This window comes from Muscardinus avellanarius (genome assembly GCF_963383645.1).
Source record: "Muscardinus avellanarius genome assembly, chromosome: 12".
Lineage (NCBI taxonomy): Eukaryota > Metazoa > Chordata > Mammalia > Rodentia > Gliridae > Muscardinus > Muscardinus avellanarius.
In genome coordinates, this window is record NC_137798.1 from 80,161,561 (window position 1) to 80,179,373 (window position 17,813).

Below are 17,813 nucleotides of genomic sequence, written 5' to 3' on the forward strand. Positions count from 1 at the left end.
ACATTGTAACTTGGAATCTGGTCCTGAGAATGCATACATTTTGGTGTTTGTTTGTTTGTTTGTTTGTTTGTTTGTTTTCAGCATTGATGGCCCATGTGGAAGACCTGATCATTAAGACTATAATCTCTGCTGAGCTCGCTATCGCTACAGCCTGTAAAACCTTTGTCCCACATCGCAGCAGTTGTTTTGGTAAGGATTGTTTTGTGAAGGCGGACTTGGAGAGCTGGGATTGCATTCTCGGGTAGAGAGGCTGAGCGTTCTGTCTGAGCTCAGGTAGCATATCTGTATATGCAGATACTCTGAGAGACCAGCGGTGAGCTTCGTTGGAAGTCCCCCAGGAGTAATGAGCTTTCTATGTGGGAAGCAGGGATTGGAACTGAAGTGTGGGTCTCTATCAGTACAGTCAGAAAAAGTCTGCAACGGACTGTACAGGAATCCAGCTCTAACAAATATATTCCAGAGCTCTTTGGCAGCCTGACCGGGAGCTGTTCCAGGAAGCTCTGGTGGTACCAGCGTGCGCCATCTCCCATTTTCCGATGACTCCTCCTTTTTGTTTTAGTCTTCTTTCTGGTGGTTCCTCCCTCTCCTCCTTTGCCACCTCCTCTTCTTTTCCTCCACCCCTCCCTTTGAACTTCGCCCCCAACCTTCCCATTGCACAGAGGAGGAGTAATAAGCAGTTCACAACTACCGGCTCATGAAACCTGTTGCCTATGACCTACTAGCTGTGCCTGCAGCACGGAGGGTTCCTGTGTGCGTCTGCTTTCTATGTCATTAGAACTTGTTAGTAACTGCCACTAGGGAAGTTTGCAAAGTCACATCAGCTTTCAGCAGGTATGAGGCCCAGTTTGTAGAATGCACTAGGGTCACTGGTAGGGAGGAGGCCGAAGCATGGTATGGAGTAAGCCAAGTATCAAGGAAATATGAGGCATGGCTTGCTCAGGAGTAAGATAAACAGGAGAATAAAGAACATGGGCTTTAGGACCTAACAGGCTTAATTTATTTTTTATTTTCTACCACTGAGCTATATGCCCAGCCCTTATTATTTTTTTATTTTAAGACAAGGTCTCACTAAGTTGTCCAGGCTGGCCTACACTTGGGATCCTCTTGCTCCAGTCTCCCTAGTAACTGAGATTACAGGCTTGAGTCATCAGGCCCAGCAATCTGACAGCCTTAATTTGAAACCCATTTGTAGCCCTTACTGGTTTGGTGGTTTCAGCAAGTTGTTTTAATCTTATTTTCCTTAGTAACAGCCTTGGTGGCATCTTTTTTCTGAGGACCTCAAGGATCAAAAATGATACATGCCAAATGCTTGGTACAATGTTGGACCCTTAAGCTATACTCAGTAAAAAATATTTTAAAATTATTTTCATAACTAGACATCATAAGATTTTTCTTTTCTTTTTTTCTGTTGTGGTACTGAGTATTGAACCCAGGGACTTTGGATTTCTGAGCTATAACCCAGACCTTTTTATTTTTTGTTTTTGAAACAGTGTCTCATTAGATTGCCAAGAGTCTCACTACTTGCTGAGGCTGTCCTTGAACCTTCAATCTTCCTGTCTCAGTTTCCCAAGTACTGGGATTACAGGCATGCACCACCACTTCTGGCTAACATTATATTCTTAATTTCTTTAATGGATTATCATAACAGTGGTACTTGAGAGACACTAAAATAAGAGAACTGTTGAGACTGAATAAAAGATCTAGATAAATCAAAATCTATAACTTCATAGGGAAAGAAGAGATTATTATGTCTTTTTAAAATGCACATTTAGCTGGGCGTGGTGGTGCACACTTGTAATCCCCGCGTTTGGGAGGCGGAGATAGGAGGATCATGCAGGTTCAGCGAGGCTGGCTTAAGAAACCCTGTTTCCAAATAAAAATATAAAAAATAGGTGTCAGGGAGTGAGTGTAGCCCGGAGGTAGAAGGGTTTCCTGGAACCCCAGTGCCACCCAAAAAAAAAAAAAAAAAAAAAAAAGCACATTTAGGGGTTCATGTCTTCTAAGATCCTTAAATAATTCCTGAAGCTGAAATAGCACAAGAGAAACTTGATGTGACCTTTAAGGCCAATAAGGAGCTGACCCCAGCTGACTTCTCTAGAATCCCTAGACCTTAAAGCCAGCTGCCCCATACTGTGCTCTGGGGATACCACATGTTTGTCTCTGTCTCCGAATCCTGCTGTCCTGGTGCCCTTCACACGGTTTCTTTCCTGGCTCAGCTCCACGTTGTCTCCTCTCGGAACCTTGCCTAACACAGCGTCCTGTTGGATCTCCTCCCCAGGCTGCTCTGTGCTTGTTTCACTGTATTCTTTTCCTGCCATATTTTTATGTTTTATTTAGACATATATCTCCCCTGTAGGCTCTGAGTTTATCTTCTTGAATTCTTAATAGTCACTGTGGCCTCTTTGCCATGTCACCCTATTTCTGTTGAGCTAAACCTTTCACCATTTCCTTGGATATCAAAGCACTTTTCTAACCCTTTTCCTTTGTACACACTGACATCATTTATCCTTTGTCTGGACTTGCTTTATGTTACTCTGATTGGATCACAGACATCCTTCAAGACTAAGCCAAGTATCACTTCTTTGGTGACCTCTTTTCCTAACTCTTCTAGTTAAGCTTAGGCAGCCCCCAGGCCCAACACTTTGTTCAAACTTTGCTGAACTACCTGTGTGTCATCTGGTTTCTCTGTTCTGTCTCTCCTACTGGACTGGAGGGTCCTTGAGGACAATGGCAGTTTTCTTCATCTGTTTTGCCCCTCCAGTGCAGAGCAGCATCTTTTGCTACTAAGTACAACGGTGTTTGTTGAGTGAGTAATTGGTGCTTGTTTAAGTTACCTCTTGGTGGTTTGACAAGTAGGCTTTTCAGTGGAGCTGGTTTTATAAAAGCCTAGAGCTCTTGAAATTATTGCAGCCTAAGGATGGGAATGGGTGGGGGTATAAGAATATTGCACCAACTTCCAAAACCTTATTAGGTTGAAATAGTAAATAAAGGTATCTTTTCCTGAATCTTATTTGATTGTAACTTTCTCATAGTCCTTGGTAAAAAAAAGTCTTTGTTCTAAGTCATTAATCATGAAAGTTTTTCTGAACGTTCCTCTTTCTATCTTGTTTATTACCTGATTGCCTTTTAGAAGCCTATTAATTTATTGGACATCATAATACTAGCACATTTCAGTGTGAAAGAAGTAGTGATTTTCTCTGACTCAGTGTAATGCCCCCAGTGCATTTGGTCAGCGTGGGTCTCTTTCCCCTGCCCTGCTTCTTATGCTCAGTTCAATAAACAGTGCATCTGGAGTTTCTTAAGTTGTTGACTGCCTTCTTGGCTTTTGTGGTTCTAATTCCACTTCCTGCCAGCCCTGGAATTTTGTGTGCTTCATTAACGTTCCCCATCAGATACGATTTTGTATACGTGTACGTGTTTGTGTGAGTCTTTTTGCTTCCCTTTGACTCTTAGTCTCCACTGGGGTTTAAGTTACAAGGAGTAAGCTTTTTCTTTTTACATTTCTCTCTTGTGTTAGAGTAAACAGGAATTGAGAATTTCCCAGAAGATTTGGCTTAAATATAGCATTAGTACTTTCAGGGGAAGCAAATAGTCCAGAAACGGGGTTCCCTGTTTTGGAGGGTGTTGGCACTGGTCTTCCACCTTATGGAACTCTGCCCGGGGCACTTCATTACCATGAATGTTTCTGTCCTGTGTCTTCTTACTCATTCTATCACCTGTAATTTCTAGCTCTCTTTCCAGGTTCCTTCAATATTGTTATTCATTCTTTTATATACATTTAACTTTATTTTTCCTTTACACTTCCCACAGTGTATAAGGCAAATGCTATTATTCAGTAGTGCATTACCAGGAACAATTTGTTTCTCTCACACCAGGTTTTACATGGGATGGCACATACAAATGCCTGCATTATATTACTAGTATTATTAGTGTTGATATATAGACTTAGGAACCTTCACAGACTACCCAAAACTTAGCCACTTAATGTTTTTTTGTATACCTGGCAGGATCATAGAAAATAATTAGCCTGGATAGAGAAATGGAAATCTTGAAAATTAACCTTTGTCTCGGGTTCCAGAGCTAGTGAGTGAAATGATTTAGATGAAAGAGACTCAGCCTGGAGAACTGGACCTTCAGAAGATGAGTCTTGGTAATCCTATTGTCTCGATATGAGATTCCACTTATATAGCTTTTGATGCCTCCACCAATAAAACATTTTGATAATCTGATTTTTACTGTCTTCCAAGATTGTGACAGTGTGTGCCATGTGAGATAATGAGCTTCAATAGCAACTCTTTAAATATGCTTGGGAAATTGGCATTGTGAGGGAACTATGAGAACAGCTTTTTTGACCAGTTGAAGAAAAATAGCCAAAAACAACAGCATGTTAGCTGTCCTTTAAAGATGTTGCTGCTGACAGTGTTTTTTTTTTTTATCTTTGTGTGTGAGGATGGCTGAAGTGATGGGCTGTGACCCCGTCTTCTCCAGCTTGGGATCATGTGGACCAGCTGTGGGGCCACGAGTGGAACTGATCAGTCTGGCCTTGTTTTGATCAGAGACCAGTGACATGTTTGCTCAGGACCAACAATGCTTAGTTTACCTCTCTTCATTGCTTGAGCTCTGATTTGGCTTCCTATCGTTTCCTTCCTTAATTGCCCTTCACAGGGTAAGCTGACATTCTTAAAAGGGAAGGGGGTCCATCAATGACCCGAAGGAATGAAAGTGGGGAGCACATTGTCTAAGAATGAAAGTTCAGGTGTTCACTTTTCAAGATAATCTTCTTTCCTGGTTTATCCCTTGCTCCTGTTTAAACAGGAAGGGAAGTTTACTGTAGAAGACTTCTATAGGAAGTACCTGCTGCTTGTCAGGCAAACACTGGTTGTTTCCTTCGGTCCTTAACAATATCATTGGTATTTATTACCAACTATATACCCTAAAACCCTTGTTTTATGGGCAAAGATAAAAGACTCAGAAAGGTTATGTAAGTCCTCTTAGGCCATGAGGTTAATAAAGTTTGGGAGCTAGGTCCCTCTGGCTTGTCCCTCCACCCACGGGACAAGTTCTGATGAGTCCAGCCACTTTTGGCATGCCTCATATCCTGGATCCTCCTCTGCTGTCCTGTAACTAGATCTCAGGAAAAATGATATCATCCTTCCTAGCAGATCAGGACTGGAAAAGGATACTACTCTAGTCAACAGTCCCAGTCCTAGATATTTATTTCAAATGTACCTTTCTATCTGGTAGCCAGATACCTTATTGATTTATTGGACTAGTTGACAAATTGGTTCTGGTGTTTTCCTTTTTTTTTAGTCCATTTTTTGGTAGGATCTTGGTTGGGTTCCCCTCCCCCAGATTTTCCTTCTGGACTCTGTTGTAAAGACATCTCTTAGCTTTTAAACTCAAATCCAAAGCCAAGGTGAAAATAATTTCCTTTATATAAAAAGATTTCAGTAACAGTGAGTATGGCTAATTTCATCACTTTCTGTTGCCTCTTGGACTGTACCTTCAGCTGAGACTTTATTCTGGGGAGGTTTAATGAATTGCTTCCAAAATTAGTGGTGTGACATGTTTAATAATCTCTTGGGCATTGGATGGACTATTTTCTCTATCATATTTTTTCCTTCTTCCTCCCTAAACTATCTTTTACCAAATTTTCCTTTAATATACCTTTAATATGTAAACATTTTTATTTCTATTTTTTCCTCAAAATTTCTTCAGTTGTTTCCTATGTGTTAGTTATGGAGCAGGCCACTTGGTGTATCATGATAAATGAGACATTTCCCTTGCCCTCAAGAGACGTAGAGGAGTATACAAGAAATGATAGATGTAAAACTAAGTAGCAGAATGACTATAATGCTCTCACAATACACATAGGAGCCAGGGAAAAGCCGTACCTAAGAGGGAATGTGATGTGCAAAATACACTGTCATGGTAGTGTGTGGCATTTTTTGAAATGGTAAGAAGTGTGACTAGGTGTAGCTCTCATAGAAGGGTGGTCTAAAAGATAAGATTGTATAGGCAGATTAGGCCAGCTTATAAATGACTGATAAATTTATCCTGCCCACAGTAGACAGCCACTGGAGGTTTTTGAGCAGGGAAATAATGCCATGTTTTTTCTTTAACTTTTATTATAATTTGACCCAAAGCTCAAGATGACATATTTGTTACAACAAGGGGAATACTCACTTTAAGTTACTCAATTTAAATTTCTTCAGGAACCAAGCTGACAGTGTCAAGTACTGGACCAGTCTGATTCAATATGACTATTTTTTAGAAAGGTGATTCTTATGGCCTTGGAAAATGGACTACAGTGAGGAGAAACTAATGCTAGGGAAATGATTTAGGATATAAGAGGTGTTCAGTCATAGTATATATTTACCATGTGACCAAGCATTCCACTCACAGGTATTTACCCAGGAGAAAAGAAGCCACATCTTCACACAAATACATGTACACAAATGTTTATATCAGCTGTATTCATAATGGCCTCCAGCTGGAAACAACCCAGATATCCATGAACTGTTAAATGGATAAATGTGGTATGTCCATATTATAGAATACCACTCAGCAATAAAAATGGAATGGATTTTTGGGTACATATAACAACATAGATAAATCTTTCACTTGGCACAAGTGAAAGAAGTCAGTCTCAAAAGTTCATATACTCTATTGGCTTTATTTATTTGATTTTCTGGTAAAGGCAGAAGGTAGATAAAATCATATCAGTGGTTGTAGGGAGGTGGGAGGTGGGTACTGACTATAGGGGGTATTAAGTTTTGTGATAAAATTGTTCTATATCTTGGTTGAGGTGGTGTTTAAACAACCGTATACATTAGTCAAAACTCATCAAACAGCTCATTTTACAGTGGTGAGTTGTATTGTATGTAAATTATTCCTAAATAGACTAGTCTTAACAGTAGTGATAGGGAGGTGAACTTCACAAACATGTTAAACCAAAGAAGCTAGACTCAAAATAGTGTATACTATATGATTATGTTTATGAAAAATTCTAGAATAGGTAAAACAAATATATATTAAAAAACAAGAACCGTGGTTGTCGGGGATGGTGGGAGCAAGGTGTTTACCATAAATGGGCATGCAGTGTCTTTCTGGGGTGATGGAAATGTTTGGCATGCGTTGGTAGGAGTGTGGGTTATATAGATATATCCAGTTCATCAGGACTCATCACACTGTACCCTTCAGAGCTGTCCATTTCATCATATGTAAATTATACATCAAAAGGGACTAGGGCAGCCATCCAGATTAGAGAAGGAAAAAGAGATGATGTGTTGAATTCAGGAGATGGCAAAGGGAATGTTTCTAGCTTTGGAACCTGGTGGATGGGGTTACCATTTTCCAAGATGAAGAATTATAAGAAACCAAGCAATTTTGGGGAGCGAGACCTGATTATCCATAGTATATCCTAGTCACAGCATCTAGAAAGCAGTTTGAGTTATGGATCTGCTATAGATAAGAGATCTGAACGTCATCATTGTAATAATCGCAGCCATGAGAATATGTGTAATCTCCCAAGAAAAGGATAGAATTCAGAAAGAAAGGGACCTGATGATGCCAGAATAGAAGGAATGAAAGAAAGAAAAAGGAGAATTGGAAGAGAACAGTGTCCTGGCACCTGAGGGAGAAGAAATTTCCCATAAGGAAGGGGTGGTCAGCAGTCCAGTCCATCTCATACCACCACAGTGAGAACAGCCAGTTCCTAGAGAGCAGAAGCAGAGCAACTTTTCATGGGTTGGAAGAGTGAGTCGGCATTAAGAAAGTTTAGACAGTAAGCCATCTACTTTAGGTGGCTTACTGCTATTTCAAGTAGCTATGTTAAAAGAAATAGGGCAAAGGGCATGAATGCAGAGGAGGAGGTGAGTGAAGCAGCTTCTGACTTGACTAGTCAGCTTTTCAAGTTTGCTTTGGTGTGCTCTTGCAGTTCGGGTGTTGCTTTGGGTCAGTAGTAGAGAAGATGAGCATGGCGGAACGACAAGATCCTGTTTACTTTTGGACATCAAGCCCATCGTGGCCAGCCAGTGAAGGAGGATTTCAGCCTCTGCCCTCAATCACGATCAAACCACCAGATGACCAAAGTCTTCCTACTGCAAATACTTGCATTTCTTGACCTTATGTACCACTCTCTTCCTCTAAACAGATTCTCAAACAGAAATTGCTACTCGCAGTTAAGACCAAGAATTTTGGTTTTGTGTAGAGTATAAAAAGCGTGTATTTCTGTTGTAGATTTTTTTTCCATTTTTGTATGTAAGTTTATGAAAGTTGATGCTGTCACCCCCCTGGTGGTACCTTAAAGAGATGAAATGCAAACACTCCTTGCTGAGTTTGTAGTGGACAGGCCTGAGGAGCATGAACAGCACTTGGCCAGAGTGCTTTGCCAGTCAGCAACTTCTGGGTCTCACCCAGCCAGAGGTGACAGCAGAACAACATCATTTACACTGTGAGGTAGCTTTCTGCTGAGGGGAAAAATGTAAAGTGTTCTGAAATTCACTGCTGCCTTTGTGGAAAGTGTTTCAGCAAAGGTTCTTGTATAGAGGGAATAGGGAGTTTCAAAATAAAAAATTAAGTATGAAAAAAAAAATCTTTAATGTCTCTGGAGAAGCCCAATCACAAGTTAAAAGGATGATGATAAGGACTTATGTGGCCTGCCAAAGACTCAAATTCGTACGATAAGCTAGGTTGGTTTTTTCAAGAAAATCTGTTACAAAGCCGATTTCACGTCATTCCATTTTCCCTGATTCCAGGCTTTTTGATGAACTGTACTTTGCTCTGTGTTGTAATGCTGTCACACCCCAGCATGTATTTCTTCCCCTTCCTTAAGTGACTGTAGGTTCAAGCCGTGTGTGTGTGTGTGTGTGTGTGTGTGTGTGTGTGTGTGTGTGTGTGTTTTAGTTTGGCATAATTTCCATATACATTGTTTAGCCATAGTAAGTCTTATTCACCTGAAAATTATTAGTACTGTGAAGAAGGTTTTCTCTCTTTAGAACTGTTTTTTTTCCCTCTTCCCAGAATATTGGTCCTCAGCATGTCAGCTGAAATTCCTGAATTTTATTTATTTATTTATTTATTTATTGGTACTGTGGGTGGAACCCAGGGGCTTTTATACCCCCAGGCTATACTCCTAGACCCATTTTATACTTTATTTGAAACAGGGTCTCACTAAGTTGCTGAGAGCCTCACTAAGTAGCTGAGGCTGGCTTTGAACCTGTGCGATCCTCCTGTCTCAGCTTCCCAAGCACTGGGATTATAAGCATGCACCACTAGGCCCGGTTCTCATATAGTTTTTTATTAGTTACAAATTAAATGGCATCTTATATAATTACTGTGAAAGCCAATACTCTTATGGAAACCTCCCTCAAGAGATTAGAATATGCACGCCAACTAGACTTCATAAAGCAGAAATAAAATACAGGGGTATCAAGCATCCAGAATTGACAAACAGTGATTAGCATATCAGGTAAAGGAAAACAGAGTACGTTAAAGTAGTCTGAGAGAGAGAATGATTTCCCAAGCTCCACAGTGTAGAGTCATGAGTACCATCAGGTCTCTGGATTTCAGTTCTGGGATTCTTGGCACAACATCATATAACTTTAGACTTCCTGTGTTCTAAAAGAGTCTTTGGAGCCATCTTCTTAGATGTTCACATTTATTTTTCTATTTTTTGAGAGGATTAAGAAATAAAAAGAAAACCTTCTTGAAACAAGGAAATTTGTTTCAGAATGAGTTCTATGGGTGTAAATTCTGGTCCAACAATAAGGAAGCTAGTCTCTTTTCTTGGAGTAAAGGGGTAGGTAATTTATTTGAGTGGCTCAGAATGAGAAGTTTGGGCATGACTAAGACTTCTGAAAGTCTGATATGTTTGACATGTATACACCAATGATAGTGAACCACTGTGATTTCTATAGAGATGGTATCTCTAGTAATAATATGAAGGGCTCCAAAGTTAACCTTGCATCTGACTTTACTAAATAAAACCAAGCACCCAAATATACACGATGTACATTAACAAACATATCAAAGTCAATCACTAAGCCAAACATGAGAAGGAGGGAGAGGGAGGAAATAGGGTGGGAATTGAGTAAGGAGGGCTAATTGGGTGATGTATGCATGTATGCCTCTACCATCTTGCACTCCACTAAGATGTATGACTACAATGCACCAATAAAAGATTTTTAAAAATAAATAAAACCAAGCAATGTAAGAGAAGAGTGTTTTTCATGGGTCTTGCTTTGTTCTTTGCCATAGTTAAAGAGGTAGAGGAAAAGAATCAATAAATAATTTTATCAGTTAGTTTATTTTGTGGTACTGGAGATGGAACCCAGGGGCCTTCTACCTCCAGGCAACACCCCCCAGACTTATTTTATCTTTGGAAACAGGGTCTTACTAAGTTGCCGAGAGCCTCACTATGTTGCTGAGACTGGCTTTGAATCTGTGATCCTCCTGGCTCAGCCTCCCAAGTACTGGGATTACAAGTGTGCACCACCACGCTGAGCAAGCCATGAAAATTAGATCTTTGACGTTCTCCCTTCTTAAATATTAGTGGTACAAGATGGCTTGTCACAGTCCTCTTCTGGCTTTTCTGTTTTTTCTGTCTAGAGAACAAATGTTGTATTTCTGTGTTCAAAGGAAAATTGAAACCATAGGAGAGGTAAAATAATAAATATATTTCACAGTCTTCTTGACTGCATTGCAAAAGCAAGATTTTAGGCTTAAGAGAATGTGATGGAAGGATCCTAAAGAGTCTTCAGTAGACTCTTCTGTTTTCACAGAGTAGCGAGAGTTTGTGGAGCGCACCATGCCGAGCAAGCCCAAAGCAGCACTGACACTGGATGTGCTTGCTTCGCTCTTTTCTTAACATATAAAAAAAATTACAAGGATAACAGAATCATTGTGCTCTTTAACTCTCCTTGAGTCAGACTGCTCTCTGTGTAGAACTTAGAAACATCAATAGAGCAGATGAGATAGTGTTGGCTTTTTAATTATCCCTAGAACTGATGAACTTCTCATTAAAGAGTCTCTGCTTTTACTTTCCCTTATTGCTTATACTCTTGAGTTTTTAGTCCTGTCATGGAAGTTGATTGAATCGAACCTTCCATATCTTGTGCAGTTGTGATATAGAAAATGATCTTGTATGTTATGTGTGTTTCTAGAACTGTATGGCTTCGACGTGCTCATAGATTCTACTCTGAAGCCATGGTTGTTAGAAGTGAATCTTTCTCCTTCTTTGGCCTGGTAAGTCATTTTCATCAACTAGAAAAGGACAGACATTTTGGGGGAGAGGAGGGTCATTATTCTTAGCATTATAAGACTTTTCCCCCAGTTACTAGGTATAGATGACTAGAATTCTTAAACTTAGGTGGTTTTTAGGGTATGTTGTCAAAGTCCATATGCCAACCAGGGATTCCTGTCTTCTTAATTTACAGTCTATATAAGCTTACTGTTCATTGAGTTTCTATGATATGTTTTTATCCTCAGTTTTATTTAACTTGTAGCTATTCTGTTAAGACCAAGCAAATAGATAAAGTATTACATTCCTTTTATTACTAAATGTTTATACAGAGTCAATCCATGAATACTATAGAGGTGTGAAGGTAGACCTAGGGCAGCAAAGATAATGCTTGGTCCTATTACCCTGTTCTGTGTCCTGGTATCCATCCAGGATTCAAGTCTATAAAAACTTTAAACAATCTTTTTTTTTTTTTTTTTTGGTGCTAGAGACTGAACCCAGGGGCATTTTACCTCTGAGCTACACCCCAGCCTGGTTTTTTATTCTTTATTTTGAAACAGGATCTCACTAAGTTGCAGAGGGCTCACTAATAGCTGAGGCTGTCCGTGAACCACAATCCTCCAGTCTCAGCCTCCCAAATGCTGGGATTACAAGCATGCACCAACACGCCCGGCTAACTTTAAACAATCTTCAAAAATATTTTTTAGACTAATCTATTGTTTAGAAGAAAGAAAGAAACATATATTTTTTTTAACACCAGAGAAGATTCTGCTTACACCTACAGCCAGAATTTCTATTAGCTATACACTTCTCTAAACAGAGAAATCTAGAAATTTATGCCAAAGACCACCCAGCAGTTGAGTTTTTAAGGATGAGAGAGGTTGGCAAAGTGCCAAGGAATCAAATCAAGCCAGGTTGACTGCTTGCTTTGTAGAGTAGGAGTGTGGCTCAACCTCAGAGTAAGGTGTGGAGCTAGATATTACAGATGCTTCAGGTTTTATGCTACACTCTTACCAGTCAGCTTTTCCCAGATTTCCCAGTAGAGTGCATTAGACAGTGTTAGGCATCCCCCGAGTGTTATACTGGATATAGCAGCCAGAGGAGTGTAGTTCATGGAGGACCACCTCAAAACCAAAGCCAACATGGTGTTCACTTACCTTCTATTCTTATTGTTTCTGTTTCCATGTGGCTATATGGTAGCATTTGGTATGGCTTGCTTGTATCTTTTTGCCCTATTTGTAAGCCTGCAAGCTTAAGAAGATTGACTTAGAATAGAAAATAAAAAAGGTTTTATTTTTAAAAAGTACAAAGTTAAATTCGAAAAAGTTAAGGCCTCTCTTAGTGCCCTGAATTCTCAGGGAGCCCTCTGTGGCTTTTGCCTTATTTTGAGAGCTGTCTTTCCCTTTTCTCAGAGGGCAGCACTGTGGAAATGTGTTTTTTCCCCTTAGAATGTTATGAAGGGAGGATGGGCCACATGGCGGGCAAAGTCACCATTCAGCCCAGCTTCCAGCTGCCTTAATAGAAGTGCTCCAGTCTCTTGAGTAGTGAGCTGGAACGCCTACAGGAGAAGAGGGGTGCCTGCTTTCATTTGAAAACTTCATGATTAAGGGACTCTTTAAGAACTGACCTCAAACTTTTAGTGCCCATGTAGCTGTAATTCACTACTTTCCTGGGTGGATGAGACTCTTACTGTTGTAATGTCTGTGCTCCTTTGCCACCTACCTAAGGACATTCTTCCCATAGGGTTTTGGCTTTAGAATCAGATGTAATTTTGCTTCTGTGTAGTGTATCTGTACATACATGTTTTAAGCAACTTTAATATTTTTTAATGGTTTCTCATAGCTTAGTAGCTGCTAATAAAGTTAAAAGATCATTAAAAAGCATACAAAAAATTATGGCCAAAGTTTTTTGTTTTTTGGATACTGGGGATTGAACCTAGGGGCATTCTACCTTGATTTACATACCCAGACCTATTTCTACTACTTTTATTTTATATTTATTTATTTATTTATTTATTTATTTATTTATTTATTTATTTTTGGTGGTACTGAGGTTCCTGGAAGCCCTTCTACCTCTGGGCTACACTCCCAGACCTATTTTATATTTTTGAAACAGGGTCTCTTACGCCAGCGCGGCTGGCTTCGAACCTGCGCGATCCTCCTGTCTCTGCCTCCCAAGCGCGGGGATTACAAGCGTGCGCCACCACGCCCGGCTCTACTACTTTTATTTTTAAATAGGGTCTCCTTAGGTTGATGAGAGTCTCATTGCTTCCTGAAGCTGTCCTCAAATGGTCCAGTGATCCTCCTGTCTCAGCCTTTCAAGTACCGGGTTTACAAGTGTGCAGCACCAATGCCCAGCTGGCCCAAGTTTCTTGTCTTGCCATGTAAATGTGGTTCAGCTGTTGTGGCAGTAAAACACAATTTGAATGACAGGCAAACTCATGAAAGACCATTCTAAAAGCCTAAACCCCTAAAATCCACAGTGATAATGAAAGACTACTCTTGACCTGTGCACAATTTGAATTGCTAAGACCTTGTGGAATAAAAAGGTTGCCTGTCAGTGAATCAATGTGTTTGTTATGGGTCTGCCTTAAGGAAGATGAGTTTTTTTTACCCTGATTTCATTTTCTTTTTCCATGGGTTTTATGTGCTTTGTATGTTGCTTCTCACTGACATTTGGCAACTTTGCTGTATTGGAGCCCCATAGGTGGCAGCTCTTCTGTTAACCCACCAGATTATCAATTTTTCTTTTCTTTCTCTGTTTTGTTAGTGATGCACCTCTGGACCTAAAGATTAAAGCCAGTATGATTTCAGATATGTTCACTGTTGTAGGTGAGTAGAAGTGTTTTCTGAATGGGATCGACATAAAAATTAATGAGAGCATTCATTTTGTCAGGCTCCATAGGTATTGCCAGTTGGCAGTTCGTAAGCCATGCTGAATGTTTTATACTAAAAATTTATATTTTAAGGAAGTGTTTATGTGTTTCTACTCCCCATGGCTCCATCCTGTCCTGAGGCTGAACCACAGCTAAGGCTGAGTCCTGGGGCACAGGAATTAGGAGCTGAAGGAGAAAATGAAGCAAAGATCTGCAGAAAGTATATTTTTGTTTGAGCTGGGAAAATGAAAGCCACTGAAGAAGCCTTGCTCCAAAGGAGACTGGCTGTATTTCTGCCAGACAGTTTCTACTGGTCTCAACATGATCACATCTGTAGTAGTTATAACCAGAGCAGCCCAGGGAAGAAATCCCATTTTAGGTAGATAAGCCAAAACTTTGAAATGGAGATGGGCAGTCAGGTGGGTATGATGTGGATTTATTGTCATTTTTAAAAATTTCTCTAAAAGGCATAATGTATTTGAGATGAACTAGTACTTAATGTACCAGCAAATACTAAAAAACTTAGCTACTTTATTCTTTTTGGATGGGAATCCACTTATTTTTAGGAAGTAAAGTGGAATTAGTTGAAATCCTATTTCTTAAGGGATAGATACTGTACAAGTGCCATTTTGAAAGTTACCAATGAACCACCTTCAGCAATTCTAGAAGTAGATCGTGTAGCAGCACAAGACTGCTCGTTTGCTTTTGGATTCCCTGTAAAAACATTATTATCTAGTCATTGTTCAGGAAGCCACCTTATTTTTTAAATTAATTAATTAATTAATTTTATTTTTTTGCGGTACTGGGGATGGAACCTAAGGGCATTCTACCTCTCAGCCCTATTTCTTATTCTTTCTTCCTTTATTCCATTTTATTTTATTTTATTTTATTTTATTTTTTGTGGGTCTGGGGATGGAACCCAGGGGCATTTGGCCTCCAAGCTACACCACTTGCCCTATTTTTTATTCTGTATTTTGAAACAGGGTCTCACTAAGTTGCAGAGAGCCTCACTAAGTAGCTGAGGCTGTCTGCAAACTGCGGTCTCAGCCTCCCAAATGCTGGGATTACAAGCGTGCGCCACCATGCCCGGCTTCAGGACGCCACTTTAAAATAACTTGTTCTTATTATTAGCTATGTGTCTTTTAAAAAGTGGTGATTTGCAGGTTTATTCAGGATTCATTAAGAAACTACATCTCTTTCTCAATCAAAATCACATTTCAGCTACCCAACCAGCACAATTCTCTTGTGAATGGAATTCTGTAATATTTATGGCTGTGACACTGAGTTTGCACATCTAAAAGCGCATCCAAATCTGCTGGTTAGTTTCTCAGAAAATGTCACATTTTAACGTTGCCCCTTCCCCATTCAGGATTTGTGTGCCAAGATCCTGCCCAGCGGGCAACAACTCGGCCAATTTATCCCACTTTTGAGTCTTCCAGGCGAAACCCTTTCCAGAAACCTCAGGTAAGCAATCCAGCAGCGCGGAGCCCAGTGGAGACTTACCAGGAAGTGGCAGCTGATGTAGTGAAGGCGTTGAAGCAAGTGGGTGTGAGGTCACTTAGGGCAGGAGAATTGGGAGTCCGCCAGACGGGAGGTGCTCGCATCCAGCTGTGGCTGCAAGCTTACGCTGTCCCTGTCCCACAAACGCACTCCTGCTTTTGTTTTGTCTTTTCTCTTGGCTTCTTTTTCTCAGTACCTTTCCTTTTCCCTCTCTATCTCTTTTTTAAAATACTCCCCCCCCCCCCCCGATTGACTTCCTCATAAACAAAGTAGAGAGGGAACCTACTAATTCTTAATTATTACTGCATTCTTTCTGATTTTCAGACTAATTTTGTAAAGATGCGTCACTGAAATAGTTTCTTCTTGATGTGTGATTCTCTTCAAAATGACTCTCTAAATGAAACCAACAACTGAAGAAGTTTACTTGTCACAGCAAATCTCATTTGCTCAAGCATTGCTCTGGCCTTTGTGTGCTAGGCATTGTCATTGCAGTCAAGCCAGTCCAGTGACCCTCCTGTCTGTCCGTCCCGTCATCTCCTCAGTCTCTGCCTGTTTCCACACTGCAAGTTTCCACTTCTGCTTTTTTGCCTTTAGTTCTTCGTTTTAAAAATCTCCAGCTAGGTGTGGTGATGCACACCTATAATCCTTGTACTTGGGAGGCTGAGACAGGAGGATCCAGGTTTGAGGACAGCCTCAGCACTGTAGTAGGACACTCAGCAACCTAGTAAGACTCTGTTTCAAAACAAAATAAAAAAGGATGGGGGTGGAGCTGAGAGGTAGAATATCCCTGGGATCAATCCCCAGTACCACATGCACACAAGATTACACCTCTCTCCTCTCTATCCATTTGGTATGATTACCTTACCTATTCAGAAGTTTTGGAGATCTTTTCTTATCAAATTTTTCTGACTCTTTATTGACTTTATCATTTCATTTCAGCATTATTTACTTGTTTGGTTTTACATTACTTTGTATTCATTGATTGTTGCGTTTAAATCATCCAGTATGCTTAAGATTGTAAGTTCTTTAAAAGCAGAAATAGCTTCTTTCTCTCCCCTCCTACCTCTTCTCTTTCCTTTTTTACTCCTCTCCTTTTGATCCCTCTCCCGCCTTCATGTCAGCCCTCCATGCCTCTCTTTTCTGCCTCCCTTTTCCTTTAATTCCTCTTCTTTTCCTCCCTTTCCTTGTGCTTGCTGGTCTCATTTAGAGTGGTGATATTTCTGTTTGTCATGCTCACATACTACTGTTTAAACTCAGAGGCCTTAGGCTACAGGCAGGGAATACAAATGAGTAAACAGGGCAGGTATAATGATGCTAGAGTGACATGACAGAGGCCAGCTGGAGAGGATAGGCCTCCTATAAAAGGGCCTGCTGTTGACTGAAAGTGCTTTAGCTAATTGCTGCCATGCATGCATGTGCCAAGGGGCTGAGGTCTTCCTGTTGTCAAGAGAAATCAGAATTCTTACTTTTAATTATTGACAATTCATTAACAATAACAAGTTTGCAGGCCAAATACAACATATCTTTGAGCTGAATTAATCTTTGTGCTGCCTGTCTGTGTCCCTCTGCTCTGGAATGATTCCCTAATTCATGTTTTGATGTAAGACAGGGTGTACTGTATTTTAAGAGGTACTTACTATCTTGGATTAAAAATAAAACCAAGCAACAGAGTTGTGCTCGATTAGTACATCATCACAGATCAAAGGGATTTCTTTAATTTTTAATCATAAAAAGTAGGGAATTAACCTAGATGTACCAGGAGAATTTAAATTGGGCAATCACATTCTTTTACAAATTGTTTCATGTAGCATCTGTGGCAAGAGTCACAATATTATGTATAAAGGATTGTGAATATTTCTGCCGAGTTTTGCTTTTAGGGGTAGCTGTATACCAATCTTGGATGAGTGCATCCCTTTTCTTAGCTTGCCGGTCAACTTTTATTTACAATTCTTCGCAAATAGTAGATGAGTCAAAATTCAGATATTCATAGTCTGTTTGTTTTGCCAACAGTAGTGGCTTAACGTAATCTGTACTCAGCCTACACTTACATAAAGGCACTGTCGACGACTTATGTGTACTGTGTGAAACTAATTTGTCAGGTAAACTGGTTAGCTTTAGGATCTTAAGGTGTCTGGCAGTAGGATTGTGCCTTCAGTGGTGAGAACCTGCAGCTGGAGTACAAATGGTGGAAAAGAA

At 40.1% G+C, this 17,813-nt stretch overlaps 1 protein-coding gene across 3 annotated transcripts in view; it reads left to right on the top strand.

The window, feature by feature from the left end:
* TTLL5 (tubulin tyrosine ligase like 5) overlaps window positions 1–17,813 on the top strand; it is a gene marked incomplete at both ends in the record, with an annotated part of 224,442 nt that overhangs the window by 61,505 nt on the left and 145,124 nt on the right. For all 3 annotated transcript variants that reach the window (XM_080707336.1, XM_080707337.1, XM_080707338.1), the window contains 4 exons: window positions 82–189; window positions 11,166–11,247; window positions 14,012–14,073; window positions 15,487–15,581. In XM_080707336.1, the coding sequence (XP_080563462.1) occupies window positions 82–189; window positions 11,166–11,247; window positions 14,012–14,073; window positions 15,487–15,581 (347 nt within the window). The remainder of the gene's footprint in view (window positions 1–81; window positions 190–11,165; window positions 11,248–14,011; window positions 14,074–15,486; window positions 15,582–17,813) is intronic.